The sequence below is a fragment of the Hyperoodon ampullatus genome, assembly GCF_949752795.1.
Source record: "Hyperoodon ampullatus genome assembly, chromosome: 2".
NCBI lineage: Eukaryota > Metazoa > Chordata > Mammalia > Artiodactyla > Ziphiidae > Hyperoodon > Hyperoodon ampullatus.
This window is the reverse complement of record NC_136915.1, coordinates 106,526,711-106,544,910: the sequence shown is the minus strand read 5'-3', so window position 1 is coordinate 106,544,910 and position 18,200 is coordinate 106,526,711. Positions and strand designations below refer to the sequence as shown.

The 18,200-nt window shown below is 38.5% G+C and overlaps 1 protein-coding gene across 4 annotated transcripts in view; it reads left to right on the top strand.

The window, feature by feature from the left end:
* WARS2 (tryptophanyl tRNA synthetase 2, mitochondrial) overlaps positions 1-18,200 on the top strand; it is a gene marked incomplete at both ends in the record, with an annotated part of 83,000 nt that overhangs the window by 25,103 nt on the left and 39,697 nt on the right. For 2 of the 4 annotated variants that reach the window (XM_079697626.1, XM_079697629.1), the window contains one exon: positions 14,671-14,928. The exons of 1 other annotated variant lie outside the window; for it this stretch is intronic. In XM_079697626.1, the coding sequence (XP_079553752.1) occupies positions 14,671-14,928 (258 nt within the window). The remainder of the gene's footprint in view (positions 1-14,670; positions 14,929-18,200) is intronic. One more of the 4 variants, XM_079697627.1, reaches the window with a different exon arrangement.

Here is an 18,200-nt window from a genome sequence, read left to right as displayed (position 1 = left end):
AATGTAGAATTATTTTGTACATGTATACACACACACACACACAGTGAGTGCAAATCAGAACTATGACGTTTCCATTAAACATGAATAGAAAATTGAATGTGGGGTGGTGAAGTTTTAGAGGAAGAGCTAAGTACTCGACTGTGCAAAATTCTAAGATTTATTAACAAGTGTGAGGAATTGGAAACTCTGAAATGACCCCCATACTGACACTTCTTTGACAACAATCTCTGCATCTACATAAGTTACCAGTCTTTTCAGAACTTATATAAGAGGCCCAAAGATGTGACAGGCAGAAAACTGTATGGCATGTCAAAAATATGTTGGACTGTTTGTTCTCTGACATTGTGGGCTATCATCTATAACTTCCAGAGATCTTTCAAATATAAAGAGGGATGGTGAATTAATGATTGGCTGACACTGGTTTCCCAATGTGAATTTTTCCCTTTTTTTCCCCAAGCTTATTTCACACAAAGCATTATAAGAATTCTTTCTAGGGAATTCCCTGGCAGTCCAGTGGTTCAGACTCTGCGCTTTCACTGCCAAGGGCCTGGGTTCAATCCCTGGTCGGGGAACTGAGATCCCACAAGCCGTGCAGCACAGCCCGCCCCCCGCCGAAAAAATTCTTTCTAAAGAGCTTCAAAGAAAAATTATAGACACGTTTTCTTGGTTTTTAAAATAAATAGTTCACTGTTTATTATCTAAGAAAACCTATATCTCAAAACCATTTGGACTGGGGTAATTATGCCAAAAAATAATCTCTTAAGGTTTCAAAGAAAAAAAAGTCCTTTCAGAGGAGAACAACAATAGACCACGGCAGTTCAAATAGTGTGTATCATACTACATCATCAGAAAAATTGCTTAGTAAGTCCCCTACGTAGGAACGGATCCCATTCTGAGAGCATGCTAAGTCCAATTTGTTTTTAAGTCCAACGAAGTTAGCCTAGGTACCGAACTAACACAATCAGCTACATAGTACTGTATTGTAGTAGGTTTATAATACTTTTCACACAAATAATACATAAAAAACAGACACACAAAATAAAGAAAACATTTTAAATCTTACAGTACAATACCTTGAAAAGTACAGTAGTACCAGCTCTATCACAGCTGCTTTTACGCTTGCTTCCAGACATCCTGGGCTTGAAATAAAGATACTGTACAGTACTGTACAGTTAAGTACACAAAAGCACAACCACTTGTAGAGGATGCACGCACGTGACTGCTCCAGACACACAAACTAACTTACGTGATTGGACATGCAAACGCACGTTCACATCTTTGAAAGTTCACAACTTGAAGGTTCGTATGTAGGGGACTTACTGTATTTCATTCTTATAATAATCCTATGAAATAGTACTATTAAAATGTTGATTTCTGATGAAGAAACTGAAGCACAAATACTTGCCAAAGATCACAAATCTAGTGATTGAAGGAGGCAGGATTTTAACTCACAGAATCTGGTGAGGGAAAGGAAAGAATCTGGGGTGACTCCTACAGTTGGGAGACTTGAGTAGATGGTTCTCTCATTAGCCAGGATTGAAAATACAGACCAGCAGTTTTGTGGGGAGCAGACTGGAAGGTTATGAGTCAATAGATTTGGTTTTGGATATAGTATTAAGTTTGAAGAGCTGCTGGTGGGAAATCCAAATGGATATGCCTTGTAAGTAGTTAATAATAAGTACTAGAAATAATATTTAGTGTTAAAATTCATCTTTTCTCAAAAAGAAAATACTGTGTTTTAATGTATACATTGTGCAGCTGCGGTAAAACGTGAAAAATTGGTGATACGATCTCCGAACTCTAAAAAACTAAATGAGTGCTTTTATCCGGGTGAAAAATCTTTTTGGGTGTGTTCTCATGTCCTTTTTACATTGTTAGGTAAGTAAATAGCTATTTTACCTGGAATTTTATGGCATTTTTCAGCCAAGCAGAAGGAGGAGAGGAATTCATTCGTTATGATTTGTACCCACCTATCACAAGTGAATTTACTTCATTACAAACTCCCCTTACCCTCTCACCCTTTGCTCCACACATTCCACCAAATACACCCCTGCCTGCTCTAACCACGGGATATTCCAGTTCAAACCCAGCAGTTTATGGGAACTGCTTTTGTTGAAATCATTAAAGAAAGAAAGGCCTGTGAGTTCTCCTTCCGAAGCACTGCCTGTTTTCTGTGTCATTTCAGTCTCATTAATCAGCGTTGCAGCAAGGTAGACATTGTGCTGTGTATTTTACTGTCCCCAGCACAGCAGCTCCTGCGTCTCTGCCCCCAGGCCGACGCATTGGGGAAAAAGAGAGAGGGAAACCATCAATCTTCCCAGTTGCACATGTCAGCAGTGATTCTTTCCGCCTTCCTGTTGGCTGTCTCTCTCACCACCTGTGTTTAGAATTAGCACTGAAGCTGATGCCCAGATGAATAAGAACCACTGTCCCTGTCACCTGCCCTGTATGGGCTACCACTTCTAAATGAAAACAAGAAGTACACAGGGCAATTATCTTTACTGTGAATGGTGCAAGAGGAAGAATCACACGTCTCCTTCGAAGTTCATTATAACATAAAATTAAAGCAGATTTGAGGTCGTACATTCTAGGAGGTAGCATCATTTATTAGATCAGAGGGGTAAAAGCAAATAATTTCTTGAGTGCCTTGCTGTATTCTCATAGTCTCCCTCTGAAGTATCTACAGAGAGTCTGGCCTCGAGGGGAGGCTGGGTGCTGGCTCCAGGCTTCCACTCTGTCCTGCAGTGGATCACTCGCCTTCACTCACCCACACCAGCTCTCTGGACCAAATGAAGTATATACAGCTGAATTTGATCTATTTATGTTCGAGTCCTGACCCCACTATTTATTAGCCATGCACTACTCACTGAACCCCTCTGTGCCTCAGTTTCCTCATCTATAAAGCAGAATTGATGATACTACCTACCTTATAAGGCTTTTTGTGAGGATTAAATGAGATAACGCATTCATAGGTCTTGCTAGAGTACTTTGTACATAGTAAGCACTCAATAAATATTAGCCATTACTATTGTTAACCTCATTGTTCAAATAATAAAACTGAGGTTCAGAGAGATTAAATAATTTGTGCAAGGTGCTAGGAGATGTAGAAGGAATTTGAACCTAGCACTGTCTGATCCTCAAAACGGATGTCTTTCCTATTACACTATATTGTTTCCATTCTAGTTCCATCTTACAAATAACTTCATGTGTGAGCTTAATAAATCACTTCACTTTATTCATGTCTTTATTTCCCATTATGTAAAATGAAAATGATAATAACTGACTGACATTCCTGCTGGTATGAGACTCTTGTAATTATATGTCAATTAATTATCATCAAGTCATATGCAGTAAAACTAGGCATATTTTTTAAGTTTGGCTGCAAAAAATGTTCATGCCCTTAAAAAAAAGTTAAATAGTACAAAAGTGTCGAAAAGGTAGTCATTATGTATTCCCATTCCTCGGGGTAATCACTGTTAAGTTAAATGTGTATTCTTCTTCCTTGTCAACAGTCATCTGTTTAACAAATGTTTATATAGAACAACTGTGGGCTAAGCATTGTTCTCAGGCCTTGAGGAGGGTGCTATTATTATACCCATTTTACAGATAAGGAGGTTCTGTGACTTGCACAAGGAAACACAGCTAGTACGTGCAGAGCTAGTATTGGACTTGGTGCTCTGACTCCAGAGTTGGGACTCTTCACCTCCACTCTGCTCTCACTACTTACAGTCTTCTTATCTGCTGCATGGTATTCCATCATATAAAAAATAAAATTGCTATTTATTTTATATGTTCCCTACTAATGGACATTTAGTTGCTTGTAGTTCTTTTGTTATTAAAGAGTCATATGGGTTGTGCCAGGTGTCCTTACATTCTAGTATGATTATTTCTGTAGGACAGATTTCTGTATGTTGGATGGTTGGGTCACAATATTTAAGCACTTAAAATTTTGACCTCCATAAATGATCAGATAACTTATGGAGAACTTACTACATGCCAGGCACTAAGCACTTTACATGAATAAACTCATCACAATACCCCCCATCTACCCTGTGAGATTGGTATATTATTATCCCCATTTTGTAGATGCTCAAAAACATATAAGTAGGGCTTCCATGGTGGCGCAGTGGTTGAGAGTCCACCTGCCTATGCAGGGGACACGGGTTCATGCCCTGGTCCGGGAAGATCCCACATGCCGCGGAGCGGCTGGACCCGTGAACCATGGCCGCGGAGCCTGTGCGTCCGGAGCCTGTGCTCCGCAACAGGAGAGGCCACAACAGTGATAGGCCCACGTACCGCAAAAAAAAAAAAAAAAAAAAAAAAGAAGAAGAACATATAAGTAATAGAGCCAGGACTTCAACCCAGGCAACCTGGTGCTAAATCCTGCTGCTTAACCATGGTAAATAACGAGACAAGTTATCACAGTCATATTTTACCGCTTGACTTTGTCATTTTTCTAACTTATTCTAAAGTTGACTTAACAATATGAGCTGACAGGAGGGTCTGAACAGAAGCAAATGCTTCAGTTGAAACAACCCTGGGGATTGTGTCAGTCTACAGGTTGCGTGATGAGAAAGGGAGCCATGGTTCACTGGAAAATGAGACTTCTTTCTCCTAGTAGTGGTCAGAATAGTCAGCAAGATTTTTTTGGTGAAATATCTTTATGCCTGGAAAATAACTTTAGAATCCTTTTCTCTGTTTGTAGTATTAGTACCTTGTAAGAAATTCACACTGTCTCTCAAAGGATCAGAACACTTGAGAAGTCATGGAGTTATTTCATTTATTGGGTATAAAAATTTCTGGCAGGGCTTCCCTGGTGGCGCAGTGGTTGAGAGTCCGCCTGCCGATGCAAGGGATGCGGGTTCGTGCCCCGGTCCAGGAAGATCCCATATGCCGCGGAGTGGCTGGGCCCGTGAGCCATGGCCACTGAGCCTGCGCGTCTGGAGCCTGTGCTCCGCAACGGGAGAGGCCACAGGCCACAACAGTGAGAGGCCTGCGTACCTCCAAAAAAAAAAATTTCTGGCATCTTGGCTTTGCTTAGCCAAGGCCACCAGTTGTTAGTCCAGGTTTTCCTCAACCAGCTGAGCTGACCATGAGACCTGCCTACAGCTGCTTGAGTGTTGAATTTAGACTCTCTGTAGGGATTGGAGGGAGTCAGAGAGTTTGCCACACAGGGAGATGGGTAGAAAAGAGCATCCTATGCAGAGAGAATTTTGTATTTTATCCATGACAATTCTGATGTCAGAACCTTCTTAGTGGGATCATTTTCTTAGTGCTGTCTGGGCTACCCATGCTTCTTAAATCCCTGAGCCATAAGGATTTATGGAACTGGGCATTGTTAAGTCAATTTACCTAACGGTGGAAGATGGTGTGCTTACTTGTCACAGTGTCTTTTCTCACCAGTGTAGACACACTAGCCACATCTTTATAAGCTGTTGACCATAATAATCTGCTGACCTTCAGGTGATACTAGAGCTGCCTGAAGCCAAAGGGGCCTCTGACCATGCATTAATACATAAATGCTCAGGGATTTTATTACCTTGAAATGTAAATTATAAACAAGTGAACTTTTCAAATTTTTACAGTCTATTTGTGTGTTTGTGTGTTTGTGTGTGTGTGTGTTCCCATGTTTCCAGTCAGATTGGCAGTTTTGGAGAATAATTATGTAGTAGTTGGCTTGGAACAGTGGTTTTTCAATCCTGGACACACAAGAAATCCCAGTGCTCACGCCAAATCCCAAACTGATTAAATCAGAATCTCTGAGGATGGGACCCAGGCATTGGTATTTTTTAAAGCTCCCAGGTGATCGCTGTGCAGATAAGATTGAGAACTGGTGGCTTAGAAGGTATCTTCTATTTTTTATTCATAGTGTTTTCATCTGTACCTCATTTTATATAGTTGAAGTGAACTTTAAGACTAGATATTGGTGCCCCAAAGCCTGTCTCAAACTGGAGCAGGCATCAGAATCCCCTGGAAGGCTTGTCAAAGGACAGATTGCAAAACTCTTATCATTTCTTTTCCTGGGATAAGTCCACCCATAGAATTTCTGAGTCAGTAGGTCTGGGTTGGGGCCCAGGAATCTGCATTCCTAACAAGGTCCTTGTTCGGATGATGTTGCAGGTACGGAGACACACTGTGGGAACCCCTGCTGTAATGCCTTCCTTCCACCTTCCTTCTGCGCCTTTCTTGCCAACAATGGCGGCCAGGGCAGCCGCCTCCAGGACAGTCCATATACACACAATTCAGTGTTAGGAATGCTAATAATGCTGAAGGAAGTGCCCACATGTTGCCCCAGCTCCAGATTATCATACATCTAATTTTAAAAGTCTGTATGCAAATACAAGCTGCTCTTCCTACCAGATTGCTCCCCTTAAGCACTTTCGGCTTTAAAATCAGAGCCACCACAGGGTAGGTAATTCTCTAGTGTCCCAAAATAGAACTTGGATTTCACTTTCCCACAGAAACAATTTTATGAATGGTGTTTAGGTGCAGCTGAAATGGTGCTGTTAAAACCATTCTTCAGAAATACTGTGGGTTCAATGAGGCTTCGATGGGCGGCCTTCCAAGACCGTAACTGCCATTTAAAGAATTGAGTGTCTGAGTTTCAGAAAACCAATTTTCAAACGAGCTCTTAGAACCTAACTTGTTTAGGAACTGCCTATAACTGGAACATCTGGTTCATTTTGTGTGTAGTTATTTCGCCCTTTATATGGAGCCAAAGTGGGGAGTAGGGGTGGGAGATTTGTCATTTATTCCACTAACATTTATTAGATCCTCACAATGTACCTGACACTGCTATATACTGGGGATATAAAGATGAAAAAGGCAGCCCCAGCCCTAGAGAGCTCATATTCTAGGTGGGAAAATATTTACTAAGCAAATAAGAAAATATTTACCAAGTTACCCGTGTGATATGTGCAATGATGAAGAACCGATGAAAGAGGGATCTGTTCTGCTTGGAGAGAGAGACTGACTCAGTATATGTGTGTGTGTGTGTGTGTGCGCGCGCATGTGCGTGCGTGCGTGTGTGTATGCATGCGTGCGTGTGTGTGTGTGTGTGTGTTTGGTAGGGAGAAGGTATGTTTAAGAGGTTTAGAATCAAGGAGAGATTGTTAGGCCTTGAAGACCACGGGGAGTTCTCCAGGCAGAGAAGTGGGCGAAGGACATCCAGGATGAGGGAACAGTCCGAGTGCAGAGGGGAATGAGCGATACAAGAACGGCAAGTAACTAGGTCAGCTTCTCATGGAGGATGATGGAGGACAGCTGGGAAGGGGATTAACTGCCACATAAACTTTGAACCCTAACCCAGAGGAAGAAATGAGAAGACTTAATGCATAGAGCTAAGTCTGTGTGTGTGGTATGTGCATTTTTGTCCCAGACTTTTTTTTTGAGAACTTTCTTCTGTATATTTCCCACTACCCGGAGGAAGAACTTTTTTTTTTCAACAAACTATTAATATTTTTTAAATGTCCTGAATCAAGTTGTTTTCAAACCTGTGCTCCAGGAAGCCCCTCAGAGGCTGGCAGGGGTAAGAGCGGACAAGCCCGCAGGGGGCTGCCTACTGGGGCTTCCTCACTGACTCTCCTGTTATCCATACACCAAGCATTTCTTTGGGCTCTTCTACATATTAGACATGTCTGGTAAGAATATTACATTTGAAAATGGGCATGTAACTAAAAAAGAGACATCTTAAAACCACACATTTAGTAACAGTCTGAGGACTTAGGTGTGGAGAGCCAAATCTCTCAGCGGCTATAAAAGGATAAATGTTCTCAGGTAGTCAGCTGAAGATGGGACCACCAGACAGGCATGGATCTGTGACCAAAGATAATGGGTAGGATATACCTTTATTTGGCCACAAAAGGCAATGATAAAATCATATCTTTCCAGCATGATCTCTCTAACACTTTAAGATCAATGTTCAAATTTTCTTATGAGGAAAAACTAGTATTTTCGTAAGCATTTCAGATCATTCTTTATACTTTAAAAATTTTAGTACTTCTTGATCTCTTGCCTGTATTTACTGTTCCATCCAATATAAAAATAAATTATGTAGTGGTGGTTAAGATGTTTATGTCAAGAATTTGACCCTGGCTGGTTTGGTTTAGGAAGCAGTATTGTCATTAAAAATTAAAAGTGTTTCTCACTACATATCATATTATAATTATTTATGTTGTGTTTAGATAATATATTAATCTAGTTTTAGTCACTTTTCCAATAAAAACTAAAAGGACTTGCCAGTTTATTCTGTACCTACATATAAGTTTTGCATTTAAACATAACTTAGCTGCCCTGAGGTGACAATGCAGTCTTTCCTAGGAGGCAAAGTCCCCAGATTTTATATTTCATCATCTCTGTGTGATGGGGAGACATTCACTGAGGTGCTATTTGACAAGTAAGAAAGAAAACAGAAAAAGAAGGCCTGAAGAAAATAAGCCCAAAGAGATGCTGAGTTACAAAAGAAATAGCTGCAGAAGAAAAGAACGTGATAAATATGCAAAAGCGTCATGTGGTCTGGTGAGCAGAGCTCTGGAGGTCTGGATTCTGGTCCCAGGTGTGCCACCAGCTGTGCGCCTGGGCCTTTCAGGAAACGACTCTGTGGCATACCTTCCCTTTCTGAGAGCATATGTGTGTGGAGGGGAGGTGCGGGTGGGAGTGAAGATACTTAAAGGCCAGACCAACCATGAAGTCAAGAAGTTCTAAACTGGATGCAGCCCTGTGCACATGAAGGGGACAGAGCTCGGTGTCCAGGGCTGAGAGCTGGGTTCCAAATCTAACCACCTGCCTGTGATCTTGTGAGGGTTACTTAACCATGCAGTGTCCTTCCCTGGAAAGTAAGGCCAGTAATTCCTACCTCCTTCACATCCGATGAGGTCCATGCAAGTGCCAGGGAATGTTTCTGATAGCTAAAGTTCAGCACAAGAAAGAAAATCCATCTGCAAAAGCATTCTACTGCATGATAGAAGGATAGCTCAGTGCACTGAGGGAAAATAGATGCACAGCTCTTAAAATCTGGAAGTGGCTTAAATAAGTCTGTAAAAAACTTTTTTAAAAAACCAAGTTTATTCCTTTCAAACTATTTCACTGACCTAATAATACGTTGCTAAGTGCTTCTCATCTATGCCTTTATGGAACTCACAGTCTAGTGAATTAGTCACTCCTTTATCCTTTTTTCTTTTTAAAAATAATTTTTTCCTGCAGTTTTAATTGTTGGCCAACATATTGCTTCTTGTTTGAGGGTGACATAAGACCTGCTTTCTCTTACATTGAATTAATATTTACTATGTTGATTCCTAGGTCTGAGCATCTGGTTTCATTTCTAAGCAGAAATGAACCCAGTTTTTTTTTTTCTTGGTGCTGAGTCAGCATTTTCTCACCAGACCCAGAGCCCTCTGTACTTTCTGGAAGAAAGAGCTGACTGTGGCAGAACAATGCTGAGCTGTGGCCAAAGAAAGCTTCAGAGAAGCACCTGAATCCTCCCAGCCAGGACCGAAGTGCTATTTTTCTATGCCGGGTCTCCTATGTTTCAGCTCTTATATCACTAATTGGTGATGTAGACATTTTCAAGAAAGTGTTGAACACATATGCAAGGGGCCTAGGATTGAAATAGTAGGGTGGCATACATGATAGAATTGAGAAGCACCAACAGAGCTTCTTAAGCTGTATTTTTTATTTAGAAGAATAAATAGACTTACAAAAAGAAATTTTCAACCAAATTAGTTGATAATGTTGTTGATTCCTTTTTTATCGCAATCCATGATAACATGCCTTTCATGGAACCAATTAGACATAGTGCTTGCTCAGCCAAGTTTTTGGTCTGCCATCGACTATAGTTAAAACAGGTGTGATGAATGCACAAGTGATGCTACAGCTGGACACAAGCAGGACTTTGTAATAAGAATCTTGAAATCTTTAGTTGAAGTCTTTGGTTCCCACCACCATACCAAAGTTGAAAGTGTTTCAAAGCTAGTAGGCAGCCTTCTTTTGATGTATTTTATTCACTTGGGATTAAAATCAGAAGCTCTCTTTAGTTAATCACAAAAAATATCTTTTGCCATGATTAGCAGCTTGGGATTTTTTTAATTGCTTTTGGGTGCAATAATTGAAATTATGATAATTATGAACTTGGGATATGCTCAGTACCTTATGACAGGAATGCTTTTAGCTACATCTGTCAGATTGATAAGTTTGTTCTCTCTTTGATTCAAACTCCCACCCTGTCTTCTGGAACATATCAAATCCTGGGGCTGAAGCTGCCCATTGGTAATGCTGATTCTGTTACAAATTGAGCCAATGCATGTATTGATTGGAAGTGGCGTTTGCTAAGGAAATACACCTGAAATAAAAATGAAGACCTATTTTGTAAAATGCGCCTTTTTTTATTCTCTGTGCATTGCGATGGGATTGCAGGTTGATGCTCTAGACTTCCCCATGAGCGAATGCCTGTGGGCTAGTCTTGAAGCTGTTTTCTTTGTGGTTTGCCTCCTGTCCACTGGGAAGCCCATGCTCTTTTCATTTTCATTCTTTTCCAACTCTAGTGCTTTTGAACACAGAACCCCCATCCTCCCACCACCCAAACTCCACATTCCAGCCCCATGATTTCATGGTACCAGGCATATCTCCCCTGCCATGCTGTCAGGCTGCCTGCTGACTCTTGCAGGGGGAACAGACGGGAACATAAACTCACCGCAGAAGTGCAAGACACTCTCTGTATATTTTTAAGACCAGGAATCCAGTTCTCATTTAGATCCTGTATTTTTTTAATAGCTCCTTGAAAATTGAACAAAACATTTCTTGTTGCTCTTACTTCTTGATAACATCATTCCCTCTGCCTGGATATATAGAATCACAGAAACTAGAGAATGAAAAGGATGTATTAGATCATGTCTAGTTCATTCCCACTGGTCACAATTCTTTTTTCTCATAGTCTGTCCTCTAGTGCTTTTCTCTTCTAGTTTTCCCAAGGATTAGTTTCTCCATCTCTCAGGGAATAATTTCTTAGTTTGAACATGGAGGAATTTGTGTGGAAATATTCTTTTTTTTTTCAGCTTGATATTACTGGTCCTTATAATCCTTTATATGACCATAAACAGTCCCCTTTCATCCTAGGTCAAGCATTTCTGGATGGCATTTTTTTTCCTCTTCATTTATTAAGTTCAGAGCTTGTTTTTCTGCTTTGCTTTCTCTCTTCATCAATCAGTCCCTAAAGCCCATTAATCATTTTTTACCTCACTGAAAGCTCCTTTGCTTATTCCCATATCAGGAATCCAGGGCTGGTTAAGGTCCTAAGGTACTGAAGGAAGCCTCACTGATATGTACTTATTCTCTGCTAACTCTTCTCTCTCCCTTTCTTTCTCTTTCTCTCTCTCTCTCTCTCCCTCAGCCTCAGTTCTCAGCTACAAACTATTTTTAAAGTAATGTCTCTAAATTATGATTTGGGGAGTCAGTCATTTGACAGCCTCATGTGTGTGTATGTACATGTGTATGATTTTAAGTGGTAATATTATATTTGTTCTCAGTTACTTAAAAGGTATTTTTCATATTCTCAGAGCTACAAACCTCTTAGGTCTCCTGAGTACTTATATCAAGTACAATTCTAGATCATGGAACTATGATGTAGCATTCTATTTTAGGGCTGTTATCTCAGGAATAGAGAGGAAAATAAGCAGATATAGGAAAATAGACTGTAGGATTTGAAATTCTTGGGAAAAGGGAAGAGCAAAATATAAGTAGTCTTGGCACTCACATATCTAAAGTAGATTAGCTCTTAGGAGCTTATATTAGATATAAAGATAAAGACTTTTTAAATGTTACATTCTTTTTTAAAAAAATTCAACTTTATTGATGTATAATCGACAAATAAATTGTAAGATATTTAAAGTGTACATATACCATGGTGATTTGATATACATTGTGAAAAGATCCCCCCCACCTAGTTAATTATTAACACAACCAACACCTCACATATTTGTCTTTGTGTGTGTGAGAGAGCATTTGAGTTCTACTCTCTTAGCAAATTTCAATTATACAATGCAGTGTTATCCACTATAGTCATCGTGTTTTACCTTAGATCCTCATAAACTATATGGTTTTCTAGATGAGAGGACCCAGTATTATAAAGATGTCAGTTCTCCCCAAAGCAATCTATGGACTCAATGTAATCCCAATCAAAAACCCCAACAGGTTGCTTTTTTTTTTTCTCTTGGAACTTGGCAAGATGACTGTAAAATGTATTGAGAAGTATAAAGGACCAAGGGTGGGTTAGATACTCTTGAAGAAGAAGAAGATCGAAAGACTTGCTCCACCAGGTCCCAAGACTTATTAAAAAGGCAGCTGCGGTACTGGTGCAGACATAGACAAATAGACCATGGACCACTGAGACAGAATAGAAAGACCAGATACAGACTCAGACATATAGAGATACTTGGTTTATGCTGAAGTGACATTCCAGAGAGCAGTGGGGAAAGGATCTTTTCAATAAATGGCGATGGAACAATTAGGTATCCATATAGGGGGAAAAAAAGGAGAGAAAATAAAGTAGATGTCTACCTCACACCATATGCAAAAAACTCCAAATGGATACAGACTTAAATGTGAAAGATAAAACTTTAAAGCATGCACATACATATGCTTTATATATGTATGTATGTATATACACACACACATCTTCATGAACTCAGGATATTAAAAGATTTCTTCTCTGACAAAAATCTGGTCAAAAATTATATATTTGAAGAACATCTCTTCATCAAAAGATAACATGAAGGCAAATAGCCACATAATGAGAGAATATATTGGCCACACATGTAACTGACAAAATATTAGGATCCAGAATATACAAAAATTCTTAAATCAATGAAAAGATAATCCAAGCTGAGAAAAATAGGCAAAATAACTTGAATAGCCTCTCCACAGAAGAGGAAATAAAAATACCAAAAACCATGAGTTCTCAACTTCTCTAATAAATAATCAGAGAAATGCAGTTAAACCATAATGAGATTCTACCCTATATCATCAGTTAGCTAAAAATAGAACTACTGGCAAAGTGTTGGTGAGGATGTGGAACAATAGGAATTGGTGGTAGAAACTGCAAATTGTTATGTACTGATACTTAGGAATAGTTTAGCACACTGTAGTACAATTGAAGGTACATATGCATACCTTATGATCCAGCAATTCAACTCCTAGCTACGTACACTGGAGAGACTTGGCACTTAATACACAAATACACGTGTAGAGAATATTCTTTTTCTTCCCCCATGACTTTTTTTTTTTGCAACAGAAAGGTTGCAAAATAATGCAATGAATGTAATGAAGTCTTAATAGGTGGTGTTTAAGCAAAACATGGTAGCTAGTGGAAGGAGCGTACATGAGCTTTGAAGTCAGTAATACCTGACTTGAAATTTCAGTTCCACCTATTAGGTGTGTGGCCATAGGCAATCTATTAATATTTGTGAGCCTCAGTTTTCTCATCTGTAAATTAAAAGTAATCATATGCCTACCATATTATATATTATAAGGAATAAATACATTAATGCATATAAAGCACTGAGCATAAATGCCTGAAACATAGTAGCTGTACAGTAAATTATGGTTGTTATTAGTAATTTTTTATTATTGTTAAAAATGATAATGGTGTATTTTATCATTTATCTGTATTAAGGACAGAAAATATTTTTTAAAAAGTTGTTGCACTCAAAAGCTTACAAATACAGCGGCACATTTTTTTCTTCTCATTTCCTATTATAACTTCAATAATAGACAGTATACACCAATGGGATAGCATGACCATGTCAAAAATGATTTTATAATTTTAAAAATTATGCAGAATTAAAAACTTCATTTGAAGAAATAAAAAACCAACTATAACTTTATCAAAAGTAAATGGATACTGAAGCGTGAAAAAGTTAAATAACTTTATCAAGAAGCAATATCAGAAATAGAGTATAGGTTTCCTAATTTTTAGCCCAGATCCTGCACATTAAATTATAATATCAGCAATTATTTTTATTTTTTTATTTTATATTGGAGTACAGTTGATTTACAATGTTGTGTTAGTTTCAGGTGTACAGCATAGTGATTCAGTTATACATATACATGTATCTATTCTTTTTTCAAATTCTCTTATTTTTAAAGAAAACTGAATTAAGTAAGAGTAGCCTTTAGCCCTAATGCTAAGGCCTTCATTGCCTTAACTGCAAAATGAATGAAGTCACGTGAAAAACCCCTGGAGCCCCTTTAATCTCCAGTGAAATTTGATTCTATGTCTGAAGTCTCTGTAACTGACCACCAGAACCACAGTCATCTTTTCCTCTTGGGAACTCTTGCCTGTACCCTACTATTTACCTTTCCAAACCAGTCACAATTGTGTTGTCATACTGTACTGTTATTTTATTTTCATAAGCATATCCTCTATCTCCAGTTAGATTGGAGATACAGACCTTTTCTTATGTGCCTTTGTGTTTGTAAGCTTTTGAGTGCCAAAAAAGATTTTTTTTAATATCATTTCTGTCTCCTAATAGCACCTAACATAGTGCTTTACAAAATAAATGCATTTAAGGATGATGACTGTCAGATTGCAGTTAAAAAAATTGCGTAGCCATCAAACATGGGCATAGGATTCATAGATTCTGCTTCAAAAACAATTTTGTTTGTTTTCCTTTGTTCCAGAAAGATTCCGTGAAGCGAATATTTTCTGGCATTCAGCCTACAGGAATCCCCCACCTCGGCAATTACCTGGGAGCCATTGAGAGCTGGGTGAGATTACAGGACGAGCATGACTCCGTGCTGTACAGCATCGTTGACCTACATTCCATCACTGTCCCCCAAGACCCAGCCGTCCTCCGGCAGAGCATCTTGGACATGACGGCTGCTCTTCTCGCCTGCGGCATAAACCCAGAGAAGAGCATCCTGTTCCAGCAATCTCAGGTCAGTTTCTCAGATTAGAACCGAGAAAACATTTATTTTCAGATTGAGGAAAAAATCGAATGGTTTATATAGCTCCTGTTTTTGATTTTTTTTTTTGACCCTTCAAGTGTGACTTCATCAAATGCAACTGTTTTGTTTTCATGTTTTCCCTATATTCATATCATTGAGTATTATTATAATGCAATAGTATTTTCAACTTTCCCTCCACTGTACTAGGTAAGTTTATAATGCTTCATAAACCAAAAAGTTGTATCCCATTAGTACTTCTAACCCTGGAATTGTTTTTCTGTACTGGGTTGCATTCAGACAGATGAATTCATGCTGTTGACTAGTCTCCTGGTGATGAGGGATAGAATTTAGTGACCAATGGTTTTACATAACTACAATGTTGCTTTATTGGGTATTGCATTTGGAAGGTCTATTGGATAATTCCCATTGTTCATTCTTCGTATAATAATTTTTGAGAAGATTTGAGAGAACTAGCTGGGAAATTGGAAGACAATGTCCAGTGTCTTGAGTCCAAGCCAAGAAAGGCTTTAGAACAAAGCCAAAATATTTGACTCATATCTTTACTATCGATGAATCAGTTTTCTCTTGGACAGGCAGATAACCTGGACTAGAGACAAGGCACTTAAGAGACTCCCTAGCAAAGAAGATGAAAATTTTAACTGGATCATGCCCTTATTACATGTCTGCTTTAACCTGGTAACAAAGCCCCAGCCAAGGAATGGTATGTTATACATGTTTTGGCACATGTTGACATGTATGCATGTGTGGAACATGTTATACATGTGTACAACTCCTTTCTTGATCATAAACTTCTGACAATCATTATTTTTGTATATATTTAATCACCCACAGAACTTAATGTAATGATTCACACAGAGCAACCATTTAAAAATATGTAATCAATGAAAAAAGTATCTTCAAAAAATAAATGCAGTTATCAACTTAAACTTGTTACCAGCTTAGAGATAATGTGATAGAATAATAGAATCTAATCATTAAAATGACCATAAAGGCAATTTACCTCAATTTCCTTTTATACAGTTGGTCAGGAAGCCTTTCCTTACGTATACTTTTCAGATTCAATCTTGGACAGATGTAATTGTTATCAAGTACTTGCTTATATTGAGCAAACACCCGCCTCCCTGTAACTTCTAGCCACTCATTTAACTTCTCGCTAAAAATACATAATAAATCAACTCTGTCTTCCACATGACTACTCTTCCAAACTTGGAGACATTAATTGTGCACCATCCTTACCCTCCAGGTCCTTGTTCCATAGGCCTTACCTTCTTCAAACTAGCTTACCCTAGATCTCTCACCCTCTTGGTTGTCCTACCTCAGAAGCACTCCTACCTTCTCTCTGAAAGGAAGGTGCCTCTCATATTTCATGAAACAATGTTTATCTAAACTCTTCACATCCACCTCTGACATTATAATGCTGGTCATCATTAGAGCCAGTTTTGGAGTCACCCAATGCATTTTCCAAAGCATACCATCTTCACTCCATCTTAGCTGTTTTTGATACAAGCTCTCTTTTAATCCTCATGTGATATTCTTTTTAAAAATTGTATTCTCAGTACTTATTTCCATACTTCTTGTAGGTGAAAATGTCTAATCTCCACAAAGTAACCACTTGTCAGTTGCTTTTTAAAGTGACCTTTAAAATTAAAGGCTTATTTACAATCACATCCAGTACTTGCACTTTGAGCTCATAGCCCCAGAAATGATTACCATATTCTAAAAATGTTCTCCTTTGTAAAGGATTTTTGGCAGTGACCTCCATAAATGTATAAAATTTGCAGTAATTGAGGTATCTTCTTCCACATGGACATGGTACATTGTTGTTCAAAATAGCAATTGAAAGAGTAACACACAATATGGGAGACTTTGTAAGAACGTTCTCATAAGTGAGGGATAAAAAAAATCACCTTCCCTTTGGTGTTTTTATGTTACATAATGAGCTCACTGGTTCCCAAACTAGTGAGCTCATTATGTGGGTCTAGGTCAGAGAGTGGAGGCAACTGGTGTTGCCTGTTTCCTCAGTGGCCTCTAAATTGGCTCCCAGTTCCCCCTCCTACCATCCCTGACTTCAGCTCCCTTGGGGGAATTTCAATAGTTTGCCAGGAAAATTTGAAAGAAGTACTCATCAGCCCACATTCCACAATTTGTCCCACAAAGACAGTATTAAAGACTTCCTCAGGTGTCTTTCTGTCCTCAAGACATGCTTGGTCTGGGCCATTTCCTTCTTTAACTCGGGCAACCAACCTTATTACAACTCAATGGATGGACTGGATATTTTATCAGATTTTCTTTCCTTTTTAAAATATTTAATAAAGAAAACTTTAAATATATGCAGAAGAGTAGAGAGAAGAGTATACTCTACCCCCATCATTTACTAACATTTTGTGATTTGTCTCACCAATGTTGTTTTCTTTGTTGAAGTATTTTATAACAGATACCACACATCATGACATTTCATGCCCTAAATATTTCAGCATGCCTCTCTATAAACTAAGGAAATTTTCTTACATAACCACAATACTGTCATCACACCTAACAATTTAATGATAATTCCATATTATCATCTAATACCCAGTCCATGTTCAAATTATGCTGATTCTCCCAAAATGTCTTCCAAAATGTTGTCTTGTTGGAATGATGATCCAACCAAGGTCTATGCATCACATTTGATTATGGATCTTAAAGTCTCTTTTTATTTCATGCCTTTTGATTGGTTGATCAAGTTTTATTTCCTGTAAAGTTAATCCTTCTGCACTTAAAAAAAATTTTTAAACTTTGGTTTTGATGCTCCCACTTTTTTCTTTTTTTTTTTTTTCCTTATGTGGTATGTATTTTTTTAATTGAAGTATAGTTGATTTACAGTGTTGTGTTAATTTCTGCTATACAGCAAAGTGATTCATTTAACATTCTTTTTTATATTCTTTTCCATTATGGTTTATTACATAAATATTGAATATAGTTCCCTGTGCTGTACAGTAGCACCTTGTTGTTTAAGCATTCTATATATACTAGTTTGCATCTGCTAACTCCAAACTCTCACTCCAACCCTCCCCCACTCCCCTTCCCCATTGGCAACCACAAGTCTGTTCTCTGTGTCTGTGAGTCTGTCTCTGTTTTGTAGATAAGTTCATTTGTATGCTCCCACTTTTTTCATGCCTTTGATATGTTAATCAGGTTTTCATTTATTTGCTATAAAATTAGCTCTTTTGGACATAAAAATAAACCTTAATTTTTTGTGCTTC